This window comes from Telmatherina bonti (assembly GCF_933228915.1).
Source record: "Telmatherina bonti genome assembly, chromosome: 18".
Lineage (NCBI taxonomy): Eukaryota > Metazoa > Chordata > Actinopteri > Atheriniformes > Telmatherinidae > Telmatherina > Telmatherina bonti.
In genome coordinates, this window is record NC_136616.1 from 32,095,303 (window position 1) to 32,112,466 (window position 17,164).

At 41.9% G+C, this 17,164-nt stretch overlaps 1 protein-coding gene across 1 annotated transcript; it reads right to left on the reverse strand.

Moving 5' to 3' along the window:
* Window positions 1–10,017: 10,017 nt before the first annotated feature.
* Window positions 10,018–11,702, reverse strand: LOC306769290 (tripartite motif-containing protein 16-like; the record flags this gene model as incomplete). The annotated part of the gene is given in 2 exon segments (XM_079257856.1): window positions 10,018–10,769; window positions 10,772–11,702. Coding segments are annotated over 2 exon segments (1,683 nt in total).
* Window positions 11,703–17,164: the final 5,462 nt, after the last annotated feature.

Sequence of the window (17,164 nt, forward strand, 5' to 3'; positions counted from 1 at the left end):
GACGGCATCCATGTCTTTAAATTTTCCTACTTTCTTGCCACCTCAATCGGATGTTTACGCATCAACAGAAGTGGCAGATTTCCGTTTTGACCACGCCCAGCCGAAATGTCTGACCAATCGCACAGCACTTCTTGAAGCCCCATGAGAAGAAGCTTCTGCTCAGCTGATGAAGAAGCTGCAAGATGTCCTCAATCACGTAACTTTTGTTCTCTTGGCCTTGTTGAGAAGAAGAACAGAACGGCAGAAACAGACAGAACGGGTCTTTTGCTCAGACGGTTTAGCTTTAAAGCTCTACAGCAGGGGTGCCCAAACTTTTTGTCTCCAAGGGCCAAACTGAAAATGATCCAGTGGGCCACAGGCCAAGTGCTGCAGCTTTAATGATGAAACACAAGAAAATGCAAGTTATTTTAATTATTGTTCAATAGCAAATATATGTGTATATGTGTATTTCTTCCTAGCAGGGCAAATTAAATGTCACATAAAAAATCAATATAGCAAAAGAACAATGAAGTCGTAGTTATAGGGACAAGAAATTACAGCCACTAAACTTTAACCAAGTGCAACGTGTCAACAACCAGAAACAGCGCATGTGGAACAAGGCAAGTTGTTGTTACTTAGTGGGAAACATGAAGTTGATCTTTGGACAGTACCAGTCTCCATGTTGGGTTGCACTGACCCGGTCAGTCAAGGTCCATCTGAGTCTGGTCTTATTGGGGTTCATGACACTGAAAGTGTCTTTTCATCAAGCTCTGTAGGGCATTAATATAAACAATGACTTAAGGGCCAAAAGCAAAGTGCTGGTGGGCCGATTTTGGCCCGCGGGCCCCACTTTGGGCATCCCTGCTCTACAGGATCCTTCTCTGGACACGACGGAGGTCAATATAAGTTGCCACGCAGAACGTCGCCTTATAAAAACCAGCTGATTCAGAGAGTCCTCGTTGTCTTCTGAAGACGGTCCACGATGGAGACGTCCTGGTGATCCTACAAGCATCAACCTTTCAACTAATCTGTATGAGAAGCTGGAAACGATGCTGGAGCCCTCCTGGACATCTACTCCTGTTTATGTTTATTCAACCGCAGCTGAGTAAATAAAATGTGTTATTCTCCAACCGCAGGTACAGGACTGCGAACAGGAGGACTAAAAACACGATTACCTCCTGTTGCGATGATACCAAGTGTATATTTGGGTAAATATTTTGAATGACTGGCAGGTCGAATGTCTTCACGTTTACGTTGTCTGTAAGTTTAATCTTAGTCTTGGCTGAGCCATGAGAGATTACAGAAGTGTCAGAATTAAGAAACGTGTCACTGTTTCAGAGTAAATCCACCTGGAACACAGTAGAAACAATAAATGTTGGTGAAAACCAGAAGATAGTGTTCCAGTTCCTCCAGGAAGTAACGGAGTATACGCAGGTAAAAGCAGAGGTGTAGAAAGTAGACGTCCTGTCCGGTAGCTCCTTCCAGTCTCTAAACCAGGTGAATCTAATTAACACTGCAGGTAGATGAGCCTGTTGGTGAAAACATCTGCTCTAAAGGCATCGGTAGATCCAAAAACATGGCAGGACTTCTACCTTTTCCTTTACTTCTACTTTATACACCTCTGGGTAAATTCTCACACGGGAGATGGACTAACTGTCCATGAGGGGCGGGAAAATCAAATCGAAAATCTGGATTTTTTTTTTTGCTTTTAAATTTTAAAATAATTTATTTGTTTAAAAAATGTATTTTTTTTCTAAATAAATAGAAATAATCCATTATAAATTTGTCATTTTTTATTGTTGATCTTTTTACTTGTCTTCTTGGGCATTATAGCAGCAGAATGATGGTCTGGCTACTGAAAAATAACGAGCAAAAAAAAAAAGTTTTATTCATTTTTTTTTGTTTTAATCTACAAAAATCAGCAATATTGAAGAATTCTAAGAATCGCAATTTAAATCAAATCGGCACCTAAAAAAATCGTAACCGAATTGGGACAACAGTGTACTGTCACAGTCGTACAATCCATCCATCTTCTTCTTTGTACATAAACAGGCTTTTAGGGTGACTTATAACCTGCACTACTTCATTTAGAAACATCTTATTTTGAGGAAAATATTTAGAAAAGTGTAGAAAAATCAACACTGTTAACTTGATAGCTTGTTGAAGCACCTTTTGACAGCAACGGAGACCACCAGCTCCAGACTGGGGTCCTGCAGGTATTACATGTGTCCCTGCTGCAAAGCACTTAAATCAAACAAACGTGTCACAAACAGACTTGTACAGAAATTGAATCAGGTGTTTCAGTAGGAAAACATCCAATAGCTGCAGGATACGAGCCCTCGAGGACCGGAGGCGCTGTCCTCTGGGGTAAAGTAGTAGTAGTAGAGCCATCAGTCAGGAAAGGGGTGTACGAGGGAGGGGATACAGAGTACCGTGAGATTATCAATCAAACACAACTTTATTTATAGAGCACTTTCACAGACCATTTAGTAACCAAAGTGCTGTACAGGTAAAATAAAATGAAATAAATCAACATTAATAGCATAAAACAACAGTTAAATGGACAATAAAAGAGAAATAAAAAGGCCGAGCGGTTCTGCTCTCTGGAGGTAAAAACCAGAGTGAAAAGATGAATTTTTAAAAACTTAAAATCACTTCAAGTCGTCGCAGACCTCACAGAAAGAGAGGGAGACCATGTCAGAGTGTGGTGGCTGCTGTGGAAAAGGCTCCTCCATCTCAAACAGCTGGAATGTTTTGTTGTGGTCCAGTGTCTCCACCTGACTGCAGGAAACGGTCTGGAGGAAGAGGAAGAGGGGATGCCTCAGAGGGTCCTGATGTGAGAAGACACCAGTCCTGTCACTGTGGTAACCTGGGTGGTCAGGTTGCAGTGGCGACTTTCCACCACTAGATGGTGTTGGAGAGTCTCATTCGTTCATCAGGGTGGGAGGTTCGGGCCTTGCGGGATCAGTTGCTGTGGTAACGGGATCTATTACACCCAATAAGTGTTGCTTTTAATTGAATTACACTAATGAGTGAGTCTTCACCCAATTGAGTTTGAAGATTGTTTGGTCACACACACACACACACACACAGATCTGGTTTATACGATGCTGTGGGGACTTACTGGTGTTTTTCTTGTCCCTTACCATAATCCAATCCACTTTATTTCTAAAGCACATTTTAAAAACAGAAAGTCTCCAAAGTGTTGCACAGAGTCAAATATCACAAAATAAAAGTAAAATAATAATTTAAGTAAAATAACAAGTAAAACAATTTAAAATATATAAATGCCCAATAAAATAACTAAAAAGAACAAATAAAACAAGTAAACACAGAGCACCACACAACTCATGCAGTGTTAAAAACCAGTGAATAAAACTTGTTCCATGTACATGACTGTGACCCATTTATAAACACGTCTGTGTTTTTGTGTCAAGTACAAAACAAGTTAAAGGCAAACTCATAAAAATATAAAGATGTGATTCATGACACAAAAAACAGATTTAAATTCATTTTTGTAGAAAAAATGGTTTTAAATTGAGGCTTTATTTCCTTTGATCTTTTAAGCTCAGTGGCCTGTTTTCTTTTTCAGATCCCTAAATGCGATCATTAATATTTGAACATTTAAAGCACTCATTTCAGTCCATAATAAACCCAGTTCTGGGAGATTTTTGTTACATTTGTTAAATAAAAATGGAAGTTAAGGGCTTCGGGGTGGGATTAGATTCACAGCAGATGCATTATGTCAGCGAAGGTCCTCAGAAGTGTAGAAGCTCAGGCGTGTGTGAGGAGACTGTTAATGTAATTGCTGTGGGCAGTGTGCGCCATAAAGCACACAAACATCAGGCTGGTTTCATCTGACTAAAAACACAAACACAACCCTCTCACAGTAGACACACAGGAGAGTAGAAAACAACAGGAACACGAGGGGAGGACGATGATGTTCAACACAAATGTGAAGAATCTCAGCTGGATGTGCTGCAGTTTGTTGCAGCGTGTTTTTCCTGTGCCAGGTGTTTGGGTTGTTTTTCCCGTTCCGTGCTTGTGAGTGATGACTTGGAGGGAGGAGGAAACAGTGCAATGCTACATGCTGAACATGCATAATCAATCAGCTGTCAGTGTGGACTAGAAACATGAAATATGGGTTACTAACACACTGAAGGGAACTATGAATATCTGTGCAGATTTAGTACAAACCGCCGGGCATGAGTAGCAGACATGTAAAAAGGCTTGTGTAGTTGGTGTGGAAATGTCCACCTGCAAACCAACTAATTCACTTATTTATCTGAACAATTTAGTGTTTTTGTCAAAAATCTACTATAGGAAACAATATGTCTTTCAAAATGTCATAAATTAGACTCCTTAATGCCGAATAATACCCACCTTTGTCATGAAGAGGAAATTGTTTGGAGAACTTTCCACAGCTGGAGGTCTGATTCCCATCCTGCCACTAAATAATAATACACCTCCAAAGACTTGTAAGCTTTTAACTCTCCCTTCTGATATTGACAAGGTAATTGCAAATGTCATGGGAAGCTCAGTCTGGTTGCAAAATCTCTGTCAATTGCCAGTTTTGGAGGTTTGTAAACCTGGATTTTAGAAAATCGTGCAGGTCTTGAAAACCAACAGGCTTTCTGATCGGACCACAGAAGTGCCGAACTGGTTTGGAAAGTGTGACAAAGTACATTGACAGTCACTCGATAACGGCTGACATTAAGCCCAAAGGTTAAGGGTAGACCTTTATTTTTCTTTTATTTGTTTTGTGACCATCACACTTTCGTTTTCCTGTTAGACTCAAGGAAGAAAACAAGATATAGATGGGAATATCGCTGGAAATAGCTGAGTTTGTGTTGCGCCTTGTGCAAAATGTAAATATCAAAACAAAAAACTGGTTATGTCTACATTGAGAAGAACCGCTCAAATATTGCTTCAAAGTTTTTACGCTCGTGAAGGGGATTTTCAGATGTCGATATAGAAGCATATCTCAAAACGGTAATGGAAACACCTATTGCATTGGACGTGATTTAGGGAGTCACGTAACCAGTTCTTTTCAAATAAACATGGCAAAGTGTATTTGAACGCAGGGGTTGGAAATATTTTTAAAAATAGTTCGAGAAAAATATTTCCTCGATCCTTGATCGCAAACAATGAAATGAGAGTTTGACAAACAATCAGAGAAATGTCCGCTCTATGTCTCTGCTCTGCAGGGTCCTTGTCTACTTTTAGCAGCAAGTTGATGACTCAGGTCTTCAAGGAGTGTTTCCACAATTAGTTTAGCTGTGTTTGACGGAAGAGTCAGAGAGAACTTAGGCCAGTTCTTTGCAACATATATGATGGTATTCATTCTTTGTATTTTAAGATTGGTAATATTGTGTGTGTGTGTGTGTGTGTGTGTGTGTGATTGATTGATTAAATTTTAAATATTATTTTGGGCACGATTTATAAACTTTAGTTGTGCATCTTTCATGTTTACAGTTTGTGTAATAACTGGCTAAAAGTAGCTTAAATTTAACTGGAGATTTTCTGTGATGGTTAGGACAACATGCAGACTAAAAATTACATCTGTAAAAAAAAAAAAAAAGGTTAGAAACCTCAAGCAAGAAGTGATCTCCAGCTCTCGCTTGAGCGATTTGCGGCCAAGTGTGAAATGGCTGGGATGGGAATCAGCACCTCCAAATCTGAGAACATGGTCCTCAGCCGGAATAGGGTGGATTGCCCTCTCCGGGACGGAAGTCAGGTCCTGCCTCAAGTGGAGGAGTTTAAATATCTCGGGGTCTTGTTCACCAGTGAGGGAAGGATGGAGCGCGAGATCGACAGATGGATCGATCCAGCATCTGCAGTAATGCGGACTGCGATGGTCTATCGTGGTGAAGAAGGAGCTGAGCCAGAAGGGGAAACTCTCGATTTACCAGTCGATCTGCGTTCCTACCCTCACCTATGGTCATGAGTTGTGGGTCGTGACCGAAAGAACGAGATCTCGTATACAGGCGGCTGAAATGAGGTGCCTCTGCAGGGTGGCCGGGCTCTCCCTAAGAGATATGGTGAGGAGCTCGGTCATCTGGGAGGAGATCAGAGTAGAGCCACTGCTCCTCCCCATCGAGAGGAATCACTTGAGGTGACTAGGGCATCTGGTCAGGATGCCTCCTGGACCTCCCTGGTGAGGTGTTCCAGGCACGTCCCTCTGGGAGGAGATCCCGGGAAGACCCAGGACACGCTGGAGGGATTATATCTCTGGGCTGGCCTGGGAACGCCTCGGGACCCCCCCGCAGAGTTGGCAAATGTGGCTGGGGAGAGGGAAGTCTGGGCTTCCCTGCTTCGGCTGCTGCCGCTGCGACCTGACCCTGGATAAGAGGCAGAAGATTGATGGATCAAAAACCTGAAAATTTGAGGATTTTTTTGTTCGAGTTGTGTTGGTACACCAACAGTTGTGTTTTCCAACTGTTAATGTTACCATGATACCCAATAACTGCCATAGCAACGACTGACTGGTAACTGTTTCATTTTTTGTGCAAAATCTCAGCTTTAACTCCAATATACACTCTTTTATATCTGTAAGGATAACAAAGCTTTTTTTTTAGTGCCAAGAGAGACATGGATGCTAAACAACTTTAAAAGATGCGTTTTAACTGGAAATCCTGTTAAAAATGTATTATTAGAGTCTATGTGGCTGTTCTAGTAACTTGGAGCTTTCTAAGACACACACACAAAAAAACATGAAATATGTTTCTTGTTAAAATATGTTTTACAAGACCCTCATTCTGCTGTCAGGATGCTGGACAGGACTGGTTAAAAAAAAAGGCTAGATTTACATTACAGATCAATAAAACATTTTTACCTTAATTTTTTTTTAATGCAATTTTAGTAAAAGCTATAATGTTGAAAAACAAATCTTATCTCTGCTGAGGATATTTAAGCTGGTTTTGTTTACATATATATATATATATATATATATATATATATATATATATATATATATAAGATAGATATAAATAAATAAATTGAGTTATTTTGGAAATATTTTGGCTGGTTGCTTTGGGGTTTGATGGATATTTCAATACACATGCGAAATAAGTTGGTGAGCAAAATGATGTTTTTCTCTGTTTAACACAGTAAATTCCTATTTCACAGCAGTGAGACTGTAATCACTTCTGCTCTGCTTCAGGCAGCACAAATTTTCTTTTGTCTGTACTCCCCGAGATGGATAAGCGTAGTCTTACCACCCCAGTTGATAGGAGAAGTGATATTGGACCCCTATAGTATAAGTAATGACAGATTACTGTACATAAGTTCTTGTTAGACTTAATTCTTTACTTAGAGTAATAAGATCTTACTGATCCCCTCTCATGGTATTATTGAGTGTTAATACATAAATGGCAATGTTAATATCACAAGGGCGGCTGTAGCTCAGGAGGAAGAGCAGTTGTCCTTCAACTGGAAAGTTGGGGGAATGATTCCAGGCTTCCCCTAACAGGCTGAAGTGTCCTAGGGCAAGACACTGAACCTCAAGCTGCCCCCCGATGTGCCTATCGGGGTATGAGTGTGTTGGATGAGTGTGTGTGTGAATGGGTGAATGTGACAAGTAGTGTAAAGCGCTTTGAGTGGTCTGCATGACTAGAAAAGTGCTATAGAAGTACAAGTCCATTTACCATTTACCATTTGCAAGAAATTCAACTGTATCACCATCGACACCATTAGCAATGTGCTCAATAACTTAGACATGTTTAGATCTGGATCTGAGGCGGAGTCTCTCTAGGTTTGTGCCCCTAGTCTAAAGTCTTGTCCCAGTGTTACCTTTTTTCTTTTTATCACCTAGTAAAACTGTTAAACAATATTCCCATGAAAACCACTAAGGTTGCCTTTTCTAGACTCGTATTTCAGAGTCGATAAGATTTATTAGATTTTTTTTTTGTCAAGGTAGAACACTTACACAATTACTGAGTTCCCACAACAAAGAATTTTATGTGAATCAAAAAAAGTTCAAATATGTAAGATATAAAGGAAATAAAAATCACCTCTTTACATTGAGTTCTGACGTTCAAAATTATGTAATCATAAAAATGTAAAAAGTTAAAAATGATAAAAAGAAGCTGAATCACACCATGATATTCATGCAAATGTAACATAAAGCAGAGCAAAATATAAAACAAAACTAATTTAAATTTTTGCTTCAGAAATAATTATGTCAGAAATTGGAAAAGAAGTCAGATACATGGACATCCCATCAGCTTATCTGCCTTTTTTTTCCAAAGATATCCATTATTTTAAGTACATGATGAGAAACAATGAAACACAAAATGTCCAAACTTCTTATAGTAAAATAAAATGAGTCTTCATCAGACTCTTCTGACCGGGAAAATTGAAGCCTTTGCTCGTCCAGATGAATACATGGGGGAAAAAAAGAGGAATTAGTGTTTCCTTTCCAAACATCCTTTGCCATTTGATCAAAATCACAGAATAAGCATAAAAACTGATTAATGATATTATAATAGTAAGATTATAGTAGTAAAAATATGAGTAATTAATAACATGATAAACTAATAAGTAGAACAGCTAAGCATGTGATGAATGGCAAAGTAACAAGATAAGCTTTTACTAAGTCAATAAAATAATGGCTGTAATTTTCAACATTCAGGATCAACAAATCGTTTTGGGTAAAGGATTCTCTGGAGCGTCAATTTAAGGCAAGTTTGCAAACTGCAGCATGGGAGTAACCAATAAGGGCACTGTTGTCATAGATTTAACCATGGACTGTATGTAAAAGATGGACGTAGCCTCCGTGACGTCACCCATAGGTTTCTGAAGAGCTGAATTGAAGCTCATTGGGCGGTTCCTACCATCGTCAGCTTGGCAGGGACGTGTGTGTCGTCTCGCCCGGAAAATACAAATATGGGCAAAAAGGTGGAGCTGAGAGGGGGGCTGTGAGTGTCATGGCGGATGATTGACATCGAGCGAACTCTGAGCTGCCTGTAGCTAAGAGCTAACCTGGAGATAACAGGAGCTAACCAGCTAACGGAGGTAAGCGGGCTAAAGCTATGTCACATTGTTAACCGGCTAAAAACCGTGGTTGTTCTACGTTCTTCCTTCTTGAAGCGGGATATCTGCTACCTGTCAATCAAAAGGACACGCCCCTAAATATGCCAAATTTCGAGATTAAATTACTTTTAAACAGGCGAGTTAGAAAAAAATTCACTCCCCCCACAGTTATGAAGGTAAACCTGACCTATTAAACCTAAAATGGATTTTTGTACCACGCTGTAAACATGTTTATTTCTGCTGTAAACATGTTTATTTCTGCTGTAAAGTTGGTCTTTTTAACATGGGAGTCTATGGGGATTTGCTCTGTTGTGGAGCCCCTAGTGGATGAAGGGGGAACTGCAGTTTTATGCACTTCCGCATAGGCTTCACTTTTTACCACCGGAGGTTGCCGCTTGGATTTGACTAGATGTGAGATTAGAAGGTAAACGGTAATCAAAAATGATGGAAGGTTTCGAAGATCAAATGTCTCGTGTTTTGTTTACAGACTTCAGACGTGATCTTAAAATGAACTCAACACTAACCACCTCATAATGATTTTGTTTACATCTACAAATTTAACAACTCTGTCTTTGAATTTGTAATGCATTAGAGAACTCTGATTTCTCTGATGGAGTTCTGCAGTAACAAGTGTAGTACACAAGCAAGGATGTAAAAAATTACATTCAGGATAAAGCCAGTTGACAATAACAACACAGAGCTCAAAAGGAAGTATATCCTTGGCCTAATGGTGGCTAAATTTGAGGAAAACCTACGTTCCCCTTGGAGCTAATTCCAGCAGGGGAAAGCATAATGACCGAGAGGTCTGTATTTTCAACTTGTGGCTAAGCTAACCAACAAGTCAATGCCCGTCTGAGATATTTTCCAAACTCAGTTGATTTCAGTGAACCTACTGTACATTTATTTGAACAACATATCTAAATATAATTAATGGTAAATAAAAGTCGGCATGATCAGTTCCGACTCCGCGGCTAAACAGACACAAGAAGGACCACTAAATTACTTCTACTTTAGTTTGATCAACTCAGCAGTGTCTTCACCAGGATATGAAATTAAGTAGTGAAAAAGCTGAAGTCCAGCATGTAGCGGCTGAGTGAATGTGGTCTGGACTCTGTGGAGGAGAGTCATGGTTTCAGAGACGCTGTAGAAAGACAGAAAACCTGATCTGTGATCCAGATACACTCCTACTCTGGAGGAAGGAGGACCTGAGACTGACGTTTGGGCATTATTGTGATGAAATCTGTAATTGTCTGTGTCACATCGTAATGACCAAGATTTGTCATTGAATCCAAATCCGCATTCATATGAGTTCCCTGCTCTGCTGATGTCCTTATAGGTGACTGCAATTTCAGTTCCTCTTCCTCTCCACTCCACCTCCCAGTAACAACGTCCAGTCAGACTCTCTTTGCTCAGGACCTGCCACCATCTAGTAAATCTGTCTGGATGACGAGAATAGGACTGTGTTTTTCTCATTAATGTTGCTTTTCTGTTTCCATCAGATAGTAACAGCTGTTTGTTTGCTGTGTTTGGATCCAGTGTGATTTCTCTTGAATATTTCAGGAAGTCAGCTCTGCTCTTTGGTTCTGGTTCAGACAGTAAAACATCCACATCAGTGAGTGCCAGTGAGATGTTTGTCCATGTCTCTGTCAGGATGTCCTGTAGTTTATCTCTGGTCTCTGACACAGCTGCTGTCACATCCTCAAAGTATCTGAGAGGACGAATATTGATGCTGGATGAGTGTGTAGACTGAGTGCTGACAGTGAGGGGTAGTTGTGTAGAAACTGGTTGTGATCCTCTGTGTGTGAGAGCTGCTCCAGCTCGCCGTCTTTCCTCTTCAGCTCAGTGATCTCCTGCTCCAGCTTCTCCTGAAGCTCTTTGACTCGACTCACTTCAGTTTCCTGCTGGGATCTGATCTGCTGCTTCACATCAGAGCTTCTTTTCTGGATGAGACGGATCAGTTGAGTGAAGATCTTCTCACTGTCCTCCACTGCTTTATCAGCGGAGACATTGATGGCCTCCACCTCCTGTTGAAGCAGCTTCACATCTTTCTCTCCGTCCTGGATTCTCTGCTGGATTTCTTGTCGACTCACCTCCAGCTCCTTCTGCTTCTCAGCTCTTTCTGCTGCAGCTGAGACTGTTTCATGACCTTTATGTTCATTCAATAAGCAGAGATAACAGATACTCTGCTGATCAGTACGACAGAAAATCTTCATCACCTCATCATGACGAGAACAGATGAGCTGCTGGAGATTCTTGGAGGGGTCCACCAGCTTGTGTTTCTTCAAATGAGCCACATCATAATGAGGTTGGAGGTGTTTCTCACAGTAAGAAACCAAACATACCAGACAGGACTTGATGGCTTTCAGCTTCCTCCCAGTACAGACATCACAGGCCACATCTTCAGGTCCAGCATAGCAGTGATCATCTGGAGCAGCTTGCAGTCCAGTCTTCAACTTCTCCATTAAAGCTGCCAACATGATGTTTTTCTCCAGGACAGGTCTCGGTTTGAAAGTATTCCTGCACTGAGGACAGCTGTGGATTCTTCTCTGATCCTCTCCATCCCAGTGGGTTTTAATACAGTCCATACAGTAGCTGTGTCCACAGGGAATAGTCACCGGATCCTTCAGAAGATCCCCACATATTGAACAAGAAATATTTTCTTGGTCCAGCTGAACTCCTTTCTGTGCCATTTCAGCTCTTGGTAAGAATGACTTAGGTTTGCTTCCTGGTACATGAAACGCATTTGAAATCTGAACGAGCAACATATTTGTGCAGTGAATCTGACCTATCAGCTTACTCTTCACCGCAGGTTGGTCGCACCCATATTCAAATTTAAGATACTCAAGGAAAGGAACAATATACTATGTGAGCAGAGTGGAGCTGCTGTGTTTGACTAGCAGGAAAAGGCTGTTTTCATACTTTGACTTTTAAAATGAACAAGTAACATTTTTAAACAGCAGAAAGTGCAGATTGTCCGGTCAGCTTTATGGGAAGTAAACACGACATGATTCTCTGGGCTTAGAGATGTTTTCCTATTTCACTCTCTTTTCCTAAAATAGTTAGATTAAATACATTGATGATAACTAAAGCTCAAATAAAGATGGAGAAAGAGAGATACCCCCCCCGCCCAAAAAAAAGAGAAAAAAAATCCCTCTTATGATCCTTGGGACCAATGCTCCTCGATGCGGAGGAGCAGCTGCTCTACTCTGAGCCCCTCCTGGATTACAAAGCTCCTCCCCCTACCTCTAAGGGAGAGCCCTGCCACCCTGTAGAGGAAACTCATTTCAGTCGCCTCTATGCACAATCTCATTCTTTCATACACTGCCTATAACTCATGACCATAGGTGAGGGTAGGAACATAGATGGACTGGTAAATCGAGAGCTTTGCCTTCTGGCTCAGCTCCTTCTTCACCATGATAGACCATCGCAGAGTCCGCATTACTGCAGACGTCGCACCGATCCGTCTGTCGATCTCACGCTCCATCCTTCCCTCACTCATGAACAAGACCCCGAGATATTTGAACTCCTCCACTTGGGGTAGGATCTCACTCCTGACCCTGAGAGGACAATCCACATATTCCAGTTGAGGACCATGGTCTCGTATTTGGAGGTGCTGATTCTCATCCCAGCCATTTAACACTTGGTCAAGCGAGAGCTGGAGATGACGGCCAGATTAAGCCAGCAGTACCATGTCATTCATGAAAAGCAGAGACCCAATCCTGAGGTCACCGAATTGGATCCCCTCAACACCTCGGATGCACCTAGAAATTACATCCAAAAAGTTGTGAAAAAAATTGGTGATAAAAGGCAGCCTTGTCGGAGTCCAACCCGCAATGAAAATAAATCTGACTTACTGCCGGCAATGCGCACCAAGCTCTGACACCTGTCGTACAGAGACCAGACAGCTCATACAAGAGGGTCCGGTACCCCATACCCCCGGAATACCCCTCACAGGAGTCACTGGGGGACATGTTCAAATGTCTTCTCCAAGTCCACAAAGCACATGTAGATTGGTTAGGCAAACTCCAACCCCACCCCCCACGAACCCAAAGAGGGTACAGAGCTAGTCCACTTTTCCGCAACCAGGACAAAAACTGCACTGCTCTCCTCAATCCAAGATTTGACTATCCTACAGACCATCCCCTGAGTGGACCTTACCAGGGAGGCTGAGGAGCATGATCCCCCCATAGTTGAGCACATCCTCTGTTCCCCCTTCTTGAAAAGGGGAACCACCACCCCAGTCTGCCAGTCCAGAGTCACTGTCCCCAATGTCCATGCAATGGTGCAGAGATGTGTTAGCCAGGTCAGCCCCATAGCATCCAGAGCCTGAAGAAACTCCAGGCAGATTTCATCCACCGTGGGGCCTTGCCACCAAGGAGCTTTATTTTACTACTTCAGCGATCTCAGCCCTGGAAATGGGAGGGTCCACCCTAACTCCCCCAGCTCTGCTTCCTCATTAGAAGACATGTTGGTAGGATTGAGGAGGTCTTCAAAGTATTCCTTCCACCGAGCCACAATGTCCCAAATTGAGGTCAGCAGCTCCCCATCTCTATTGTACACAGTGTTGACAGAGCACTGCTTTCCCCTCCTGAGTCGCCAGAAGGTGGACCAGAATCACCTTGAGGACATCCAAAAGTCATACTCCATGGCCTTGCCGAACTCCTCTCATGCCCGAGTTTTTGCCTTGGTGACAGCCAAAACCGCATCCCGCTTGGCCTGTCGATACCTATCAGCTGCCTCTAGAGTCCCACAGGCCAAAACTGCCCAATAGGATTCCTTCTTTAGCTTGACGGCATCTCTCACTGCAGGTGTAATAGAGTTTGCTGGTGTCAGGTGTTGGAGTTTGCAAATTCACAACCTGTTGAGTGCGCGCTCAGTGGGCACATTTTGGAGGTGTTTTGACACACACCACGCCAAATCAACTTTCCACATACAGAAACCACAAAAGAGGCCTTTGCCAACCAATGAGTTAACCACTTAGGGTGCTCTTTGACACTTTATAATTATGGCCCCTGGTCATATTTATTGTCCCCAGCTCGGGGCCTGTACATTGGAGTTTATCCTAGTTGACAAGTGCCAAACAACAGTTCAGTGCCCACTGTTTTTGGAGTCATTGAACAGGCTGCTGGAGAATTCTCCTACTGAAGACTCTCTTGTTCTGTTGAGAGACATTGATGCTTGCATGGGGACCTGATGTGTTGTTCATATCGTATCCAGTTGGTGGATGCCGGCAGTCAAGGATGTCAACAGGCTCAAGAAAAAGGCCTCTCAGTCCTCTTTAGGCTATGGGTCTCCAGAAATTTGGACTTGGGAGAAGTTTGTTGAGGCCTTGGAGAATAACCTCTGGATGGCCCTGAGGAGATTCAAGTCCACTTTCTAGTGGTGAGGCAAGAAGTGCACTGTCAATATCATGTACAGTGAGGATGGAGTGCTACTGACCTTGGCTCATGATGATGAGAGTCAGTCGCAACGTCTGAGGACTTTGTAGTGGACTCTCCCATATTTGTAGATGATGTTGCTGAGGTAGTTTAGAAGCCCCTCATTTGCAGAGAGTTCTGAATGCTGATGGACTCTCTTGGGTGACATACCTCTGCAGGATTGTTTGGACATTTGGGACCTGACAGAAAAGGGGGGCAAGAGGGTGTCTTCCAACAACAGGGGATCACATTCCTCAGACACCCTGGTGATGTCTACTCAGAGGTCCTGGAGAAAAGGGTCCATTGGATAGTCAAAACTTTGGATTGTGGAGGAATAGTGGGATTTTCATCCTGGTCATGGAATGATGGCCAAGTTCTTCACTCTCAGCAAGGTCCTGGTAGGTTCTTGGGAGTTAGGATATCTGGTTAGGATGCCTCCTGTACACGTCCCTGGTGGCCATGGGAACGAACAAGGACACACTAGAGGGTTTCTGACACATTCTCAGCTGGACTGGGAATGTGTCAGGAACCCTCCGCTGAGCTGAGATAAGTAGCGAGAGGACGGAGAGGAAAGTCAGGGCTTCCCTGCTCAAGTTATTTCCCCATGTTTGGGTAAGCGGAAGAAAATTGATTGATTGGATTTTGTGGCAATTCTTTCCCTAAAGGGATGAGTTAGGACCTGAATTACTACTTGATTTCTTTACCTCCAGGTGGCAGAAATATTGTTTTCTTCCTCCAGGCTGGATTATCCAACAGGCATTATGGGCACGGGCCCAGGGGCCAACACTCATTGGGGGGCCATGTGGGGGACATGTAGGGCATACATCAGCATCTTGGACATGAAACAAAATGTATGTAAAAGCCATATAGTTACACCACAGTGTCTATTGTATTGCTACTGGTACCACTGGCTGAGAGATGTTAGAAATGTCGTTTCACAGTGTATCATTCACAATTTTTACAATGTTATGGTGTGGAATGGGGCCCCAGGAACACTGGGCCCAGTGGCCTGTGCACTTTTTATCCAGCCCTGTTCCTCCTCCTCCATGCTTTCATCTGATATCTCATCTAGACTGCTGCTTGGTATCTTCTCCAAAAAATCCTCGAGAGGTTCCTCTGAGCTTTAACTATCCTCCTCTTCCTCTTTTTCCTCCCTCCACTGTTGAAGTCCATCTTTATTAATGGGAAGCCTCAGAATGAACCTAATCTGTGCTGTAAGATGTTATTATTGTCTTTATTTAAAATAGCTGCTAAAATAAGAGACCAGCTGGACGGCTCTCTTTGGTTTTTGTCAAATAAATAATCTCTGAATGAATATTCATGTTATTTTAAGATCTCTTCGCTATTAGATGATTTTTTTTTCAAGGTCAGTTTAACTTCTAATGCCATGACTGTGCTCAGATCATTCCTGCGTTATGACTGATGTCATGTGACGATGTTAAGGTATTTGGGTGTAATGTTGTCCTCGCGGGTGTAGAAATATCATCTGGAGGTGTGTGTGTGTGTGTGTGTGTATTGGTTATAACCTGTCAAGAATCAAAATATGTTTTTGGGTTTTGTTTCCTTGAGCAAAAATCTGGAGTGTGTGCATGTGTGTGTTAGTACACGGCTAACCTTCAGGGAGGCAGCTGAAAAATGTCTCATCTATTACCCATGAGGCTTTGCAGCGCTTCTGACAGCACAACCGAAAGCCCCTCTGGGGCAGCTATAAAACACACAGGGGGAAAGAGAGGTGGGTTTGACAAGGAAGGCATACCGCATCATAAGATTCCTTTCCCATTTCTCCTTTTTCTTATTGTTTTTTATTATTTACTTTTTGTTCAAAACACACCAAAATTTTCAACTCATTAAAGAAAAGAATGCCCCAAAAGAACTTTGCCATATATATATATATATATTTTTTTTTTTAATAATTTCAGAATTATTCTTCATTTTAAATAAGATTTTTAACATTGATTTCAATGGTGTGAACCTTTGAACCCCCTTCAAGCATCCCCTACTTCTAAATGTGTCTCCTGCCACCCAGAGACACCATTCAAACTTCAAAATCTTCACAAGAGATAACACTGTAGGTCTGACATTCAGGGGTTTTAAATGACTGTTTCAGAAACATTCAAGTTCGACGATCAACTTCAGATTCACGGAAACAGGATTTATAATGGGTTGCTATGGATGTAATGTTGGGAACCAGACTGGGAGCATGCAAAAAAAATTGTCCAAAAAACACTTTTATCCTGTTGTATTTCCACAACTATATTGCACTGCGTGCATCATTTTACCTTAAAAACGCAGAAAAAGATCTGTGCTGTCTCTCAATGTGATTTTTATACCCATCGGACTTGAACGTTTTGTCCTGAAAGCTCTTATATTCAAGGAGTATGCGATTAGGAAAGTGTGAAAACAACAACGCAGCTAGCAAGCTAAATAGAACGCCATGATAAACCATGTCATGTTTCATAGCATGACTTTAAGACGGCTGTTCTGATTAAATATCATGTTAAATGTAAAGATCAGGTCAGAATAGCATGTAAATAGTCGGTCTGAGATCTTCAATCGGAATGATTTCAATCAGAAAGCAAAAAACTCTGCATGAAAACGTGGATCACCATTTGCTTCGAACTTCTCATTTCATGAACGAAGTTAAAGTTAAATCTCAGAGAAGATAGAAGATATCGCAAACATTTTAATTCTTAAATGATGACTGTGGTAGAACATTCATCTAAAGCGCAGGTGTC